Genomic DNA, 16,959 nt, shown 5'->3' on the forward strand with positions numbered 1-16,959 from the left:
CCTTGCCCAAAGTTTGTCCAAGCAGAGCTAGCTGCTCCAGACAGGACTGACGAGGCTGCCTCAACACTCCCAGGAAGCAGTGACCCTGAAGGAAGCTCTTTGAGGGGTGCCTGCTGATGGGAGAGGTGTCAGGCTAGGCCTCCCCAGATCCCCGGCCTGATGGGTCTCCTCCAGCGCTAGGGAGAGTCAAGCTGCTGAAGTATTCCTGCAGCTCAAGCAGGGCCCGGAAGCGATGGGAGATGGTGTTCTTCTCAGCCTTGGGCATCTCTGCATACCTAAAGGGTGACAAGCAGCAGCTCAGAGAAAAGGAAGCTCAGATTCAAGGAGGACAGGTACCCTACTCAAGCCTAAAGATTAAGGAGACCCCAGGGAAAGGTAGCAGGGCCACAGTTCCTGGCAGCTAGAGCTGTTTTTTAGATGGGGAATTTTAAATTCCCCTGCAGAGCAGGAACCTGTATTAACAAGCATGGAGGGATATTAAACTTGCTCTGTTTCCAAAACTCATTAACGGAAGCTGGGAACAGAGGATGAACTGCTGTTTGATCAGCTTTGTCATCTGTTGACAGGAAGCAGCAGGGCCTGGCAGAGCAAACACAGTAGCCTCCTCTTAATGCCTGGAGGTGGGGGACCTGGACAGCTAGCTGGTGGCCTGCCCTCCATGCTAGGGCCCCAGCTGAGTTGAGAATCCAAAACCCCACCTGTGTACTTCAGACTGTACTGTCCAACACAGTAGCTACCGGCCACAGGTAGCTGTTTAAATTTAAAGGAATTAAAATGGGATAAACATAAACTCAGTTCCTCAGTTGCACGAACCGTATTTGGAGTGCTCCACAGCCTCGTGTGACTAGTGGCTACTGATTACAGTGCAGATACAGAACACTGCTGTGATCAAAGAACGCTCCCTTCAACAACACTGCTTCACAGCTGTCTGGCCGTGGTGAGGCTCCTCCAGCCCACAAGCCTCTGATTCCAACACCGGCTGATGTGTCTCATGCAATTAAGGGTGGTTAGTATGAAATACCAAGGAGCTGTGGTGGTGTAGTGGGTAACAAATTTGGCTGCTAACTAGAAGGCCAGTGGTTCAAACCCACCAGGCACTCCGCGGAAGGGAGATGGGGCAATCTACTTCCATACAGATTTACAGCCTCAGAAACCCAACGGGGGTCTCTCTGATTCGGAAGTGACTTGATGGCTGTGAATCTGATTTGGCTTGAGTATGAAATACTGAGAGTACTGGCACTGTGGGAGCTTAAGGTGGTGCCCACCAAAGACTGCAAAAGTGTTAATATTTTCCCAAACTAGAAGTAAGGAAGGGTCAGAAAATCATCCCACAAAACTGCCTGGTTTATATACCACAAGGCAAGGCCAGAGAGAAGCCACTGAGGTCACACAGCAAACAGGGTACACTGGAGCCAGAGAGGCTATGCCTCCTAGCTATGCCTGGCTGCCTCCCCCGCCGTCACCGGGCCACCTAAATTCCTTGTGTCCACCCCAGCAGGGCTTCCTTCAGCTGGAACGGTATCCTCGGAGCCTGTCCCCGCCCAAAACTGCATGCCTGCACTTGGGTGGGGTGCTGGCCCAAGTCAGACCATGGCCTGACCCTACACCCCAGGGGTAAAAAATGGGGTGTCTCACGTCTGCTTGTATCCATCAGGCTGAAAGCAGGGGTCCCAACCAAAGTCCCGGCAGCCTCGGGGCATCACGATCTGGCCCTGCCGTAGGAAAGGGGGACAACAGGTGTCACTGGACGAGGAGGAGGTACACTAGGATCTAGGCAGCAGGCAGTGTCTGTGGTTATTTGTGAATTAGGTTAAACCCTATTTACTCAAAATACATGCATTTAAGGACTCCTTGGGGGCCTGCAAATATTTGCTGAAGGCCTACATAAAATGCAGGGTAGGAAGAGCTCTTCGGTCACGCACCAGAAGAAAGCACATCCCCAGTCGGTCCACTGGCTCCCTTGGGTCTCCTGTTCACCATCTTAAACAAACTGTGACCTCAGTGAAGAATTAAACAACTAACATTAAACATGTTCTCCTAATAGGAAGTTTAGGGCTCTGAACTTTGCAGAGAAGTTCCGTACCTTCTACTACTGCAGCATTTCTCAAAAGACAAGGGAGGCTCCACCAATTAAATGAAATGACAGTGACCCACACATCAATGAGCTCAGTAAATACTGGCTGTAACCGGCAAATTCCAATGCGAAAATGTTATAAAGAGAACAAATTGTAGTCCAGTGTTACGAAATGTCATGTTGCCATGAAAGTAAAAATAAAAAATGTAGGAAAGGAAGTGAGGAAGGACAGGGATTAGTCATATAAATACCAAGTCCATCAGGCCCAAATGCAAATTCAGCATCTGTTAATGGGGGGCTTTGTCACCAAGGCCAGTAACTGAACCACTTTGAACCTTACCCATGTAACAGATGTTTTTGAGCACCTACAACGAGCCAGGCATTGTTTTCAGTACTGAGGGCACAGGAGGCCTAGCCTTGTCCTCACAAAACAGATCCTCTCTTGAACAAAATAGGCTTTAAGCCAGGAAACAAACAAATTAATGACCACCAAATGCAAAGTGGTTTAAAGAGAACCAACAGTGTGCTTGTTCAAGAAAAACAGGAAGGAGTGACTTAGGGCGGTCAGGGAAGGCTGAAGTGAGGACATTCTGGCCACATTCAAGGCTGAGGCAACCCCAGCCTCCATGATCCTGAGACCAGAACTAGATGGTGCCCAGCTACCACTGTTGAGCACTCTGACAGGGATCACAATTGAAGGTCCTGGATAGAGTGGGAGAAAAATGTGAAACATACTCAAAATCATAAAAAAGATTTAATGGTCTGACAGAAACTGATAGTACCCCGAGACTTCAAGCTTGGAACTGAACTCACCCCCATGGCTCAATTTTCAGCAAACGATAGGCCTACAAGGTGAACAATTATACCAGGGAGGTTATTCACTCACTAGACCAACTACAGAAGATCAAAAGGGCAGCGTCTGCCCTGGGGAGAAAGCACAAAAGGCAGGAAGGGTTAGGAAAGAAGGATGAAGGCAAGTGGTAACCACGGGGAGGAAGTGGGAAGAGAGCTGTTACACTGTGGGGATTGCAATCAGTGTCACAAAACAATACGTGTATGAACTATTGAATGGAAAACCAATGTGCTCTACAAACTTTCACCCAAATCACAATTAAAAAAGAAAATGCAGGAGGAGGACACAGCTGGTGCCAAGGTCCTGAGATGGGAGGAGCTTGGCATATCTGAGTGGCAGAAGGACAATGTAGTTGGGCCTTAGCGAGTGCAGAGAATAGAATTAGATGAGGAAACAGGTTACCTCAGATAAAGCGGGGCAAGCAACAAAAATGCATGAAGCAGCCAAAGTTGGGGAAGCAACAGGGAACGTGGCACCATAGTGGCACAGGCTCTATCAACAGGATGGCTGCTACTCAGTCACTGTGCAGGAAGCTGGGCCTATGGTCGTTCAAGCTTCTGGTTTTTCAAGAAAAGAGGACAGTTCTCTTAAAGCAGCAGACAACTACTGTATTTTTATGCAAATAATATGTGAGTTACACGGTATCTGGCAAACCACACAATCTCTTTGCACATTAGTTCCCTGTATGCACGCGTGCATTATTCACATGGGCACATTATATGCAAAAAATATGGTAAGGTTCAAAAAATTTAACCTGGCAGGGCAAAATGAAACATCTGTGTACAGCCCCCGTGGAGCCTCTAGGGTAGGGCTCTGTCACTTATGATAAGGACTTGGATTTCATCCCGTCTGAACAGAAGGCTGTGCTGCTGAGAGAGAATGGATGAGGTATGGGGGAGACCGGGCCTACTGGGAGGATGGTCTGGACCCTCTGAGAAACACCTGAATTGTCTGGAAGATAGGGGTGGTTGGGGAGTACTGAAAAACATCTAGGGAAGAAATGAGTCTGGGAGAAGACTCATTTCCTCCACTCTCTATTGTCAGAAGGACCATAAACATTCAAAGGAAACTGTAGCCTTAGAAGCTGAATAAAGAGATTGGAGCTTAGGGGAGTCTGGGCTATAAATATAGCTTTAGGAGTTGTCACCTTTGGTTTCCTCATCGGTCTCTTAGGCGGGCTTATGGTGCAGGATGCTTTGGGTATATCAGCCCTCAACAGCTGTTACCACAGTAAGGGTTTCCTGACACATCCACTTCAGGGGTCAAATAGTTTCAGGATTGACAGCACTTCTATTTTATCACCCAAGGGCACCTCTCAGCAAAGCCCTGGTACTAACCCTTGCGTACCATCCTGCTGAAGACCCTCAACACCCGAGTCGCAGCTCCCGCTGGTGACACACGGGGGGACAGCATCCAGGTGGGTAGACACAGTGGGTACTCACCGAGGTCCGGCCCCTGAACAGGCGCACAGGCTCGCTGGGATTCCCAGTGGAGAAAGCGAACGTGCAAAGTGCATAGGCTGACTTGTCCTCGAACCCAGCCAGGAGCTGGTAGAGACCTATGAGCAGATGCAGTGAGGGCTCAACTCACAGTCAACACTGTCCGGCAATCCCCCCTGCCTTGGGTGAGAAGGGAGGCCTCCAACAAGAGGCTGAGCCAGGGCCGGGGCTGGGACTGAAATCAAAGGTTCTGGGTATAAATGCTTCCCTCTGGCACAAACTGAGACAAGGCTTTGCTAAAATCAGAAAAATCAGCCAAATGCCATGGAAATCTGAGCAATGACTGGCTATGTGATATTAAGAAATTGTTGATAATTATTTTAGTTTATGATAGCATGTTGTTGGCCTCAACTCATGGCAACCCCACATACAAGAATTGAACCACTGTGATCCCTACATTCTTCATTGGCTTGTTTCTCCTAAGTGGACTGCCAGGACTTTCTTCCTAGCCTGGAAGCTCCACTGAAGCCTGCTCAGCATCAAAGCAACACGCAGTCCTCCACTGACAGATGGGTGGTGGCTGCCCTTGCCGTACACTGGCCAGTACCCGAACCTGGGTCTCCTCCACAGAAGACGAGAACTCTACCACTGACCCGCTGCTGCGCACGACAGTACCATCAGCAGCACAGTTGTTAAATTTGTCCTATCTTTTAAAGTTATAGGTTAAAGAACTTACAGATGATGTAAGTCTGGGATTTGCTTTAAAATATTAGGCTGGGGGGAAATGAGGAAGGGTTACAGATGTCACAAGATGGGCTTTATGCTGGTAACTCTGGAAGCTGGGTAATGAGGACATGAAATTCATTTTTCTATCCTACTATGGTACATATTCGAAATGTTCTGTAATACCAAGTGTCTTTAAAAGCACCTAAGAAGGGAACACTCTGTCTTGCAACTGTGGGTGACAGGGTGTACACTAGTGGAACCCAGGAGACAGTTCCCCTCTCCCAGGCCAGGCTAGGGACTGAGGAGAAGATAGACCAGCCTTTGTCCCTCCAACTTCATTCCCATCTGTTCCTTCCCATCTCAGTGCCGCTTGGAGGCAAACATGTAGGAAAGGTTTAAGTCACAGGTTGCGGACAAGGAAACTGAGGTGAAGGGGCGCTGTGGTAGGGGCTTAAAGCTCGGCCTTTTGGTTACTAGTTGGGGCCCCTTCCCTAGACCATTCCCATATTCCTGATTCCCCAGAGTTCCATGGGAAAGAATACCTTCAGGCTTTAACTTCTCCAGAAACCACTTTCTGCAAGAGAAATAACAGAGGGTCAGATACCAGAAGTACGTGGGTCTTCCTACCAACTTCTCTAGGTTGCACCTCATGGGGATTAGAAGATAGTGAAGGGAAAATGATAAAGTCTCAAATCAAAAAGAAAAATCGTATCACATAGGAGAAAGGAAATGGATGTAAATAGGCAACTAACAGATGAAAAACTAATAAACAAATGAAGGCTTCAACCTCACTGGCAATTAGGGAAATGAAAATTAAACCCTACAAGATAACATTTCACAGTCAGCAAACTACTGAATACTAAAAAGCCGTAATACTCAGTGCTGGCAAGGATTTGGAGCAATGAGACTCCGTGTTCTGTGGGGGAAAGTGTATATGGGTGCCATCACCTTGGCAAACAAACTGGCAACCCAGAAGTTAAAACCCAGCAATAGCACGTCTGTGCATAGTGCTCTGAGCCTTCAAATTAGGTTAAGTGTCCTCTAGAGATACATAAAAAAGACTTTTTACAGGGGTCGAGGGCACTGGACAGTTTTCAGAAAATCAGTCTTCAGATCCCTACTTCCTTATTTCTTCTTTCCTGAAATTGATCTGCCCAGGAACGTACCTCTGAAAGGAGTGTGTCCTCTTTCCCGTATCTGCTTACACAATCACATTCTCACACTTTACAAAACAAAAGCATGCCTCTCTCCCACCCATAATCCTTCCTTGGGACCAAGACAATCCAAAACATTGGCATTGATGCCAAGACAGTTAATGACCTGCAACATCAGGTAATCAATCCTTCTGGAATTCGGGTGGCTTTGTGTCTGAGGCCCTGACAGGGGAAGGAGGACACTCACATGTAGGGACCAGGGAGTCCCCCGAGGGCATTGAAGCAGAGACAGGTGTCTTCCACCAGCACAGGCCCCTGTACCTGCAGCACAAGGACATGCAGCCCTGAGACCTGGGCACCACAGCAGGCCCTATCCCTCCCTGAACTCCCAGACTACCAGGCTGGGGCCAGGCTCATAGCTTGTTGGGCTCTACAGCAGCAACAGATGGAGATCCATCAAGAGCCACAGGGAACCACCCTCAGCTACTCTCTTGTCTTCTTTTCAGAGATGGGGATACCAAAGTCCCAGCTGGATGTAAAATTTGCTCAGGTACAGCAATGGGAAAGCTGAGATTCACATGCAAGCAGCGTGACTCCTGATTAAGTGCTCTTTCTTGGGTTCATGGAGATGCACGAGCACAGGGGTGGATGTGCGTGGGGAGCATGAAAAGGCTGGAACGTGTGTATCTAAGAATCTGGAGAGAAAGACTGTGTGTATGTGTGTACACATGCACACAAGCATGTGCAAACTTAGGAGTGGGGTGGGGCGGGGTGGTAGTCAACAGTGTGCAGTCAAGATCAGAAAAGGAAGGCACTGTCTGAGGGTTAACATTAACTGACCCGCAGATCCTTGAGTCATGACCAGCTGCGCCCACCCTATCATCTTCCAGTGACAGAGGCCCTGGGAACCACCAGACCAGGAGGAGAAAGTACAAGACACGTGTAGGGCAAGCACCTGGCGAGCTGCCTCCTGACACTTCTGGATGGAAATCTCATCTGGCTCTCCTTGGTACTCTGGCACTTATCGAGGAAACAGACACACAGAGTCAGGTCACAGGAAGACACAGAAATCGAACCATCTTTTAAACATAAAAGAAAACAAAGACATACGGTCAATCTTCTGAGCCACCAAAATGCATGGGAATTTATCTCCTAGAATCTGAATGACCTGTTCCAAAATAAAGAACACTGATCACCATTCGTGAATGAATTCTGACTCTTACGTGAGCTGCCAACCCACCTTTCTCAGCAGGTAAGATTCCTGCCAGTTCCCTGAAGCTCATCAAGTCAGGCCCAAAAACTTCACCCCAGCTCTCTGGGTCCCATCCAGCAGATCAGTTTCCCCATTTCCTCACTCTCCTGCCTGTCCTACTTCAGCTCTCTGTTCATGCTGAACCCCCTTTCCATAAACACCCTTCTTCTATCTCAATGCTTCCAGAAACCTTACCCATCCTCACTGGCCAGAAATTCTGTATCAGGGGCTATCCAGAATTCAGGAGGCCTGCAGACATGGATTAAAGCACCCAGTGGTACAGTGGTTAACGCATTTGGCTGCTAACCAAAAGGTCAGCGGTTTGAACCTACTAGCCATTCCGTGGGAGAAAGATGAGGCAGTCAGCTTCTGTAAAGATTTACAGGAAACCCTATGGAGCAGGACTCTGTCCTATAGGGTCACAATGAGTCGAAATCAACTGAACGGCAGTAGGTTTGGTTTTTAGTTTTGGCAAACTTGGATAGAAAAAAAAAATTATTTGCTCTAACTGACATGTAGCATCTCTTTCAATTATAAATATAGAAAACACACCAAAGTAGCATTAACAGTTCCTGTGACCCTGAGGGAAGAGGTAACTATGGAGAAGAAATGGGCAGAGAGCTGTTATGTTGTGGGGAATGGGAATCCATGTCATGAAATAAAATGTGTATGAACTGCTGCATGGAAAATGAATTTGCTCTGTAAACTTTCACCCAAATCACACTAAAAAAAAAAAAAAAAAAAAAGTTCCTAAGACGTTTAAATCTATAAAAATCAGACATTGTCATATTCCCATTACAGTTGCTACAGACACCTTAAAATATTATTTATAATCCTTACTATTTTACTGGACCAAACCCTTTTAATGCATCAATAAAACACATCTATAAACACATATATATACATATATATACATTATATCATATCTCACTGCCATCAAGTTGATTTGACTCATAGCGACCCCTCCTTGGGTTTCCAAGGCGGTATCTCTGCTGAAGTAGATTGTTCGATCTTCCTTCCAAGGAGTGGCTGGTGGGTTTGAACTGCCAGCCTTCTGGTTAGCAATCAAATGCCTTAGGCACCACGCCACCAGAGATCCATACATATTATATACATATAAATATATGTGTGTGTGTGTGTGTGTACATATATATATATGTACACACACACACACAAACATAATTAGATTACATTTGTAATATCTTAATGATTTTACTTCGGTATAATTGATTCCTTAGTATGCCTATGCATTTTATTTTGTATATTTAAAAATATCTTTCTGAGAAGGGGTCCATAGGCTCCACCAGCCTGTCAGTGGAGTACATGGGAAGAAAAAAGTTAAGAACCCCTCTTCTAGGCCAAGTTCAAGTCCACCTTCTCAAGAGAGCCTCCCCTAGCCACTCCAAGCCCTCCTTTCAATGTGGGAGGGCCACATTTTCAGCCAGAGACAGAGATGGGCTTGAAGTCTGGCACATACTATCCTGCGTGGGGCTCACTGGGGATGCCATGACCTGTCTGCTTCACTGGCCTACTGGCAGAATCCAAACCTTTCATTAGCATTAGCACACGGTTCTGTCTCCAGGAAAGACCACCCCTGCCTGTCACAGAACACCACTGGTTCCTATGTGGGCACAGATGAAGGCTCCTCTAACAATCACTTCACTGTCTGCCTCAGACATATCAAGTGGGTGGCATTCCTTCACTACCCACAGGTGACCCCACTTCACTCCACACACCAGGAGCATCACTGCTCACTCCACCAGGAGACAAAGAAGAAGAAAGATCCCAGTAGGAACAGGGATTAATGTTGGAGAGAGGACTACATGGGCAGGCTAGCCCTTCACAAGGCTCCTACAGGACTCGATAGTCTTCCACAAAAATCAGCTAAATCCCCTGGGTCTGTTACTCGCAGCCAAAGTTCCAGCAACCTCCAGAATCCTTCCAGTTAGCCATACTGGTGTGCCCTCTGTGGGCAGGAACTGTGGGTCCACTGCCCCCTTCGTTTCTCTCCACAGTGCTGTGAAGCTGCCCTTCTGCATCCTCCCTGTTTCACAAATGCAAACAGGCTGGGGACCACATATCTGCCCGTGATGGGGATGGGCAGCTCGGTTTAAATGCTCTCCCCAGCCCTCTGGAGAGCCCCAGAGGGATGTCGGGGTCCCGTCCTGAGGTCTAGTTCATTAGATGACCTTTGGAACAGGTGCTAAGGCCCCGCCACTACTTCGGCTTCCACAGCCCCTGGGTTATAGGCCCTGTGTCCAGATCCGTTAAGGCCCTAATCCCCTCACCAACTCCGCACCGCCTCCCCTCCTCCGCACACACGCCCCCACCCCACAAACCCTAATCCCGACCCACCCCTCCGGACCAGTCTCTCCATTCTCCCTCCCCGCCACTTGCCATGTGCTTGCCTTCGCCTGGAAGCCCATTCTCCGCTTATCCCAAGCCGCCCCTGCCACACGCTACCCCCAACTTTCTGCTGGACGGCCCCCCACGCCCTCGTGGCACCTCCTCTAGTTTCTTGGCGTTCCCTGTAACAAACACGATCTTCCTTCCCGTCAAGGAAGCCGCCATGGCCAAGGCAGTTTATCCGGCGGCGCCACCGGAAGCCCCTTTGCCTCGAGTCGCAGGACACTTCCGGCTGGCGACGGAAGGGGGCGGTGCGGTTTCTGGCCTGGGATCTTCGGGAAGGAAAGCTCGTCCGCCTGCCGGGGGCTATAAGGAAGGGAGGTGATGCCACCCCGTTCCCACCTTGCCCAGGGTCCGCTGGCTATTCCCGAGACCGGAGGAGACCTGTCTCCGCCCAGGAACATTTTTTGTGCGCTCCCATCATCTCATCCACTCCCTCCTTGCCCACGCCTGCTTTCGCCTCTCTGCTGGAAAAAGGACGCTGAAGGAAGCAAAGAACATTTTCGTCCCTAAGCCGGGGCAGGTGATGCGCTGCCTCCGCAGGCACCTCCTAAGCTATTTCCGAGATCTCACCCTCTGGGCATGGGAATCCAGACCCGGCTTTCCATTCAGCCCCACTCCCCTAGCTACCTATCTGCCTGCCCCCTCTGATCTGCTTGACTGTGAGCTTAAACTTGCCATAGCAGAAAGCAAAGTGCGTCTTTGCACCCACCTCCCAGGCTTGAGATCTCGGTATTTCCATTCCTTGATCTTGTCAGGGATCAATCCATTCACCTGTCGCTCAAATCCATCATCTCTTCTCAATACCTACCATCTAAGTCAGATCTTTGTATCCTGAACACAGCAAGGAGTAGGAAATGCCCCTGTAAGACAGGGCTTGACCCTCCCCTAGCATCCCTGTCTCCTTCCTCCAGGGGTTCAACACCCTGCTGCCTGGAGCCCTAGAGCAGTAGCTCCCAAATAGCACCCTCAGTTATTCCCATGCTTATCCAAGTGTGGGATCCACTGTTTTGGTTGTGACCTAGTTCTGTTATTGAAGCAGAAACACTAATGATCCCCATTATGTCCCCTGGGTCATCCATCTTTCTTCTTCATGAAGTCATGGGGAATCCAGTGAGGTAGTGGGGGCAAAGGAGATTCCCCTCAGCAATGCTGACCTGGTTGTTGAAAGCTTCAGCTACAGCCTCAGGCTAGGAGGAGCTTGTCAGGAATACGAGTGAGCAACAGCATGTACCCCACAGACATGTACCACGTACTATGGTTGGTGCAATGACCCAGGAACCCTGTATTCTAGAGGAATCACCTAAGTTGGAGAGGCCTGTGTCTTTGCCGCCTAGTGCTGCTATGACAGAAATACCACAAAGTGGGTGGCTTTAACAAACAAATTTATTTTCTCAGAGTTTAGGAGGCTAGAAGTCTGAATTCTTTCTCCCTCTGTTGGCTCTGGAGGAAGGTCCTTGTCTCTTCTGAGCTTCTGCTCCTGGGCAGTCTTCTTGTGCTCAGCTCTCTCTCCCCCCCAACTCTGCTTCTTTCACTTGCTTGTTTAATCTGCTTTATATTCTTCTCCAGTGATTGGTTCCTCCCGACAACATGACCAAAGTATGAGAGGCAAAGTCTCACCATCTCACTTCTGAGGAACCTTCTGGCTGTACTTCATCCAAGACAGAGATGTTCATTCTTCTGGCAGTCCATGGTATATTTACTGTTCTTCATCAGCACCACAATTCTGATGCCTCAGTTCTTCTGAGGTCTTTATTCATTGTCCAGCTTTCACATGCATATGAGGCGATTGAGAATGCCATGGCTTGGTTCAGTCAGGTGCATCTTAATCCTCAAAGTGACATCTTTGCTTTTTAACAATTTAACGGGGTCTTTTGCAACAGATTTGCCTAATGCTACATGTTATCAGGAAGGACCAGACCCTGGAGGAGGACATCATGCTTGGTAAAGTAGATGGTCAGCATAAAAGAGGAAAGCCCTCAATGAGATGGATTGATACAGTGGCTGCAACAGTAGGCTCAGACGTAGCAACAACTGTGAGGATGGCACATTCTGTTGTATATAAGGTCACTGTGAGATGAAGCCTAATGATGGCATCTAACAACACGCGTCATTTGATTTAAGATGGATTTCACTCTAAATCTGAAAGACTTGGTGCCCAAAGGCTTAGGGGGAGGGGAAATAATGTGCCAAATAACAAAACAAAAGAAAAATGAAATACTTAATTGACAGTTCAGTTAACTGATAAGCTTAGATAGAGACGTCTAGTTCTTTATTGCTCTTAACAGAAAGGGAGGTGATAGCATTAGTCAGCCAGTCAGTCAAAGTCACACTATAAAACTAAATACATTGCTACTGAGTTGATTGTGACTCATGGTGACCCTATAGGACAGAGTAAAACTGCCCCACAGGGATTTCAAGACCATATTCTTTATAGAAGCTGACTGCTACATCTTTCTCCCACAGAGTGGCTGGTGGGTTTAAACCACTAACCTTTTGGTTAGCAGCTGAGTGCTTAACCACTCTGCCACCAAGGCTTTTTAAACTATAAACTGAAAAAACCAAACCCACTGTCACTGAGTTAATTCCAACTCAGAGCAATCCTATAGGACAGAGTAGAACTGCCCCGTAGGGTTTCCAAGGCTATAAATCTTTCCAGAAGCAGACTGTCTCACTTCTCTCCTGCAGAGCAGCTGGTGGGTTCAAACTACCAACCTTCTGGTTAGCAGCTGAACACTTTACCCATTATGCCAGCAGAGCTCCTTCAAAATTACACTAGAGTTTAAATATGTTGATTTTTACCCACTTCAGCAAGAAATATGCCAGAAAACCTCTTTGAATTGTACTCCTCTGAATTATGGGGGAAACCCAGTTAAGAAAAGGACAATTTTCACCCTCACGGGAGCTTGTCAGATACCATCAGTTCTACCTCTTAATAGTTCTTGGATCAACCCCTTCCTCTCCATTCTTCATTAGAACTTAATTCTAAAGCCTTGGTTTGTGGAAGGCTGCAGCCTATAGCAGGAGCCATAACTCTATTTTGAATCTTGACATTTGAGTTCTTTCTGACCATTAAACAAGCAATATGGCTATGCCTAGAGAAGGCCAGGGCAAGCCCAGGCAGAGGCAGTTTGCCCTCCAAAAGAGTGTGGTTGTCATGGGGGATCAGAAGGGCAGTATTTGCACAGGGAGATAGCTCAGGGGCAGGAATACATAGGAAAGAAGGACACAGGGAAGAAGTAACTACAAGGAAGACGTGGGAAGAGAGCTGTCACATTGTGGGGATTGTAATCAATGTCATGAAACAAAATGTGTATGAACCGTTGAATGGAAAACAAATTTGCTCTGTAATCTTTCACCCAAAGCACAATTAAAAAAAAAAAAAAAAAAAAGAGTGGTTGGCCTCAGGTTTACACAAAGAACTAGGGAATTTGCCTGGGTGTGCCTTTAATTATTTATCAAGAATAGCCACAAGGTATCTAATTTAAGTTAAAAGTTGGATTCCTGGCATGGTCTTGCAGCCACCTTTGGCTATGATTCAAGGGTGTCATGGTTATGAGTCATATCCCAAGCACCATGTGGCCAGGTGGTCAAGCCCTAGAACCATTCCAATAAGCTTTTTTTTTTTTTCCCTCCTCCTATTTTTTATTTTTGCAGTGTTCCCTTCCATCCCCTCTCACCCCTGGTAACCAACAAAAAAAGTTTCCTTCCATATATAAACCTTTCATTGACTTTTCACAATAGCAGACTAATACAATATTTTTTCTTCAGTGCCTAAGGCATTTGACTGCTAACCAGAAGGCTGGGATTCAAACCCACCAGACACTCCTCAGAAGGAATATTGGGCAATCTATTTCCGTAGTGATACTGCCTCGGAAACCCAAGGAGGGTTTGCTATGAGTCAGATCTGACTCGACGGCAGTTATTTTGGTTTATTGGTTTTGTGATTGACTTACTTCATTCAGCATAATGTCCTCCAAGTTCATCAACATTATGCGGTGTTTTGCAGATTCTACATTATTTTTCAGTGTTGCATAGTATTCCATTGTGTGTATGTACCATAGTTTGGTTATCCATTCTTCTGTTGATGGGCATCTGGGTTGTTTCCATCTTTTAGCTATTGTAAATAGTGTTGTGATGAACATGGGTGTGCATATATCTGTTCTTGTCCGGTCTTTCACTTCTTTAGGATATATACCTAGCAATGGGATTGCTGGATCAAATGGTATTTCTAATTCTGGTTTTTTAAGTAACTCCCATACTGCTTTCCACAATGGTTGTATCATTTGGCAGTCCCACCAGCAGTGTATGAGAGTCCCAATCTCTCCACGTCCTCGCCAGCATTTGTTATTTTCTGTCTTGTAGAATTAGTGCTGGGGGAAGATGGCATCTCATTGTTTTGATTAGTATCTCTCTAATGGCTAATGATCATGAACATTTCTTCATATGTTTGTTGGCCACATGAATATCCTCTTTGGTGAAATATCTAATCATGTTGTCTGTTCATTTCTTAATTAGATTGTTCATCTTTTTGTTGTTGAGGTGTTGAAGTTTTCTATAAATTTTAGACAAGTCCCTTGTCCGATATGTCATTGCTGGACATTTTTTCCCAATCTGTAGGTTCTCTTTTTACCCTTTTGGAGAAGTCTTTTGAAGCACATAAAAATTTAATTTCTAGAAGGTCCCATTCATCTAGTTTATCTTCTGCCCTTTGTGCATTTTGGGTTATGGTTGACAGTCTATTTATGCCATAAATGAGGGCCCCTAAATTTGCCCCTGGGGAGGCAGGCCCTACCCAAGAGGCAGGAAAGGAAGAGAAAGCCAGGGACAACAAAGCTACAAAATCCAGGTAGGATCCAGGTAAGGGGAGGGCAGAAACATTCTGAACAGCTAAGGGAGACAAACTTGTCTGTCAATTTGTCATACTGTGGTGGCTTCTGTGTTGCTGTGAAGCTGAAGGCTGTACCACCAGTGTTTCAAACACCAGCAGCGTTGCTCATGGTGAACAGGTTTCAGCAGAGCTTCCAGACTGAGACAAACTCAGAAGGAGAAAGAAGTCATCCACTTCTCAAAGAATTGGCCAGGGAAGACCTTATGAATAGCAGAGAAACACTGTGTGATACATTACTGAACAACTTTATGAATAGACCTCAAACATTGTCTGACACAGTGCCAAAAGATGATCCTCTCAAGTCAAAAGGCACTCAAAATACAACTGGAAAAGAGCTGCCTCATCAGGGTAGAGCCAACCTTAACGATATGGATAAAGTAAAGCTTTTGGGACCTCCATTTGCTGATGTGGCACAATTCAAATTGAAGAAAAACAGCTGCAAACATCCATTAATAATCGGAACATGGAATGTACGAAGTGTGACTCTAGGAGAATTGGAAGTTGTCAAAAATGAAATGAAATGCATAAAGATTGATATCCTAGGCATTAGTGAGCTGAAATGAACCGATTTTGGCCATTTTGAATCAGACAACCATATGATCTTATGGCGGGAATGACAATTTGAAGAGGAATGGCATGGCACTCATCATCACAAAGGATGTTTCAAGATCTGTGTCCTGAAGTACAATTCTGTCAGTGATAGGATAATATCCATACACCTACAAGGAAGACCATCTAACTGCTAATCAGAAGGCTGGTGGTTCAAACCCACTAGCCACTCCTCGGAAGGAAGATTGAGCAATCTACTTCTGTAGAGATACTGCCTCAGAAACCCAGAGGGATTTCTATGAGTCAAATTGACTTGATGGCAGTGAGGGTTTTTGTTTGTTTGTTTGTTTGTTTGGGTTTACAAGGAAGACCAGTTAATACTACAATTACTCAAATTTACACACCAACCACCAAAGCAAAAGATGAGGAAATTGAAGATTTTTATCAACTTCTGCAGTCTGAAAATCACCAAACATACAGTCAAGATATGTTAATTATCACTCGTGACTAGAATGCAAAAGTTGGAAACAAAGAATCACCAGTAGTTGGAAAATTTGGCCTTGGTGACAGAAATAACGCTGGAGATCGCATGATAGAATTTTGCAAGACCAACAACTTATTCATTGTGAATACCTTTTTTCAACAACACAAACGGCAGCTATGCATGTGGACTTCACCAGATGGAGTACACAGGAATCAGACTGACTACATCTGTGGCAAGAGGCGATGGAAAAGCTCAATGTCTTTAGTCAAAACAAGGGCAAGAGCTGATTGTGGAACAGACCATCATCTGCTCATATGCAAGTTCAAGCTGAAGCTGAAGACAATTAAAAGAAGTCCACAAGAGTCAAAATATGACCTGATTATATCACTTCTGAATTTAGAGACCATCTAAAGAATAGATTTGATGCATTGGACACCAATGATTGAAAACGAGAAGAATTCTGGGATGACATCAAGAACACCATCCATGAAGAAAACAAGAGGTCTATTAAAAAGATGAGAAAGGAAGAAAGGACTAAAATGGATATCAGAAGAGACTCTGAAACTTGCCCCCGAGTGGTGAGTAGCTAAAGCAAATGGAAGAAATGACAAGATAAAAGAGATGAATAGAAGATTTCAAAGAGCAGCTCGAGCAGACAAAGCCAATTACTATAATGAAATGTGCAAATACCTGGAATTGAAAAACAAAAGGGAAGAACATGCTTGGCATTTCTCAAGCTGAAAGAACTGAGGGAAAAAAATTTAAGCCTCAAGTTGCAATATTGAAAGATTCTATGGGCAAACAGTTGAACAATGCAGGAAGCATCAAAAGAAGAAGGATACACAGAATCACTGTACCAAAAAGAACTGGTTGATCTTCATCCATTTCAGGAGGTGGCATATGATCAAAAACCAATGGTACTGAAAGAAGAAGTCGAAGCTGCACTGAAGGAACTGGTGAAGAACAAGGCTCCAGGAAATGATAGAATACCCACTGAGATGTTTCAACAAATGGATGCCCCGCTGGAGGCACTCACTCAGTTATGCCATAAGATTTAGAAGACAGCTACCTGGCCAACTGACTGTAAGAGATCCATATTTGTACCCATTCCAAAGAAAGGTGATCCCACAG

General features: G+C 46.1%; 1 protein-coding gene across 1 annotated transcript; it reads right to left on the reverse strand.

Moving 5' to 3' along the window:
• Positions 1-133: 133 nt before the first annotated feature.
• ITPA (inosine triphosphatase) lies at positions 134-10,069 on the reverse strand. Its single transcript, XM_007934681.2, has 8 exons — positions 10,004-10,069; positions 7,357-7,414; positions 7,202-7,266; positions 6,494-6,567; positions 5,635-5,666; positions 4,370-4,485; positions 1,636-1,712; positions 134-275 (listed from the first exon to the last, which is right to left on the reverse strand). Exons 1-8 carry the CDS (start codon positions 10,067-10,069, stop codon positions 134-136), a joined length of 630 nt encoding a protein of 209 aa, XP_007932872.1.
• Between the last annotated feature and the right edge of the window lie 6,890 nt (positions 10,070-16,959).

This window comes from Orycteropus afer, unplaced genomic scaffold, assembly GCF_000298275.1.
Source record: "Orycteropus afer afer isolate SDZICR_OR568_19922 unplaced genomic scaffold, OryAfe1.0 scaffold00020, whole genome shotgun sequence".
NCBI classification, from domain to species: Eukaryota; Metazoa; Chordata; class Mammalia; order Tubulidentata; family Orycteropodidae; genus Orycteropus; species Orycteropus afer.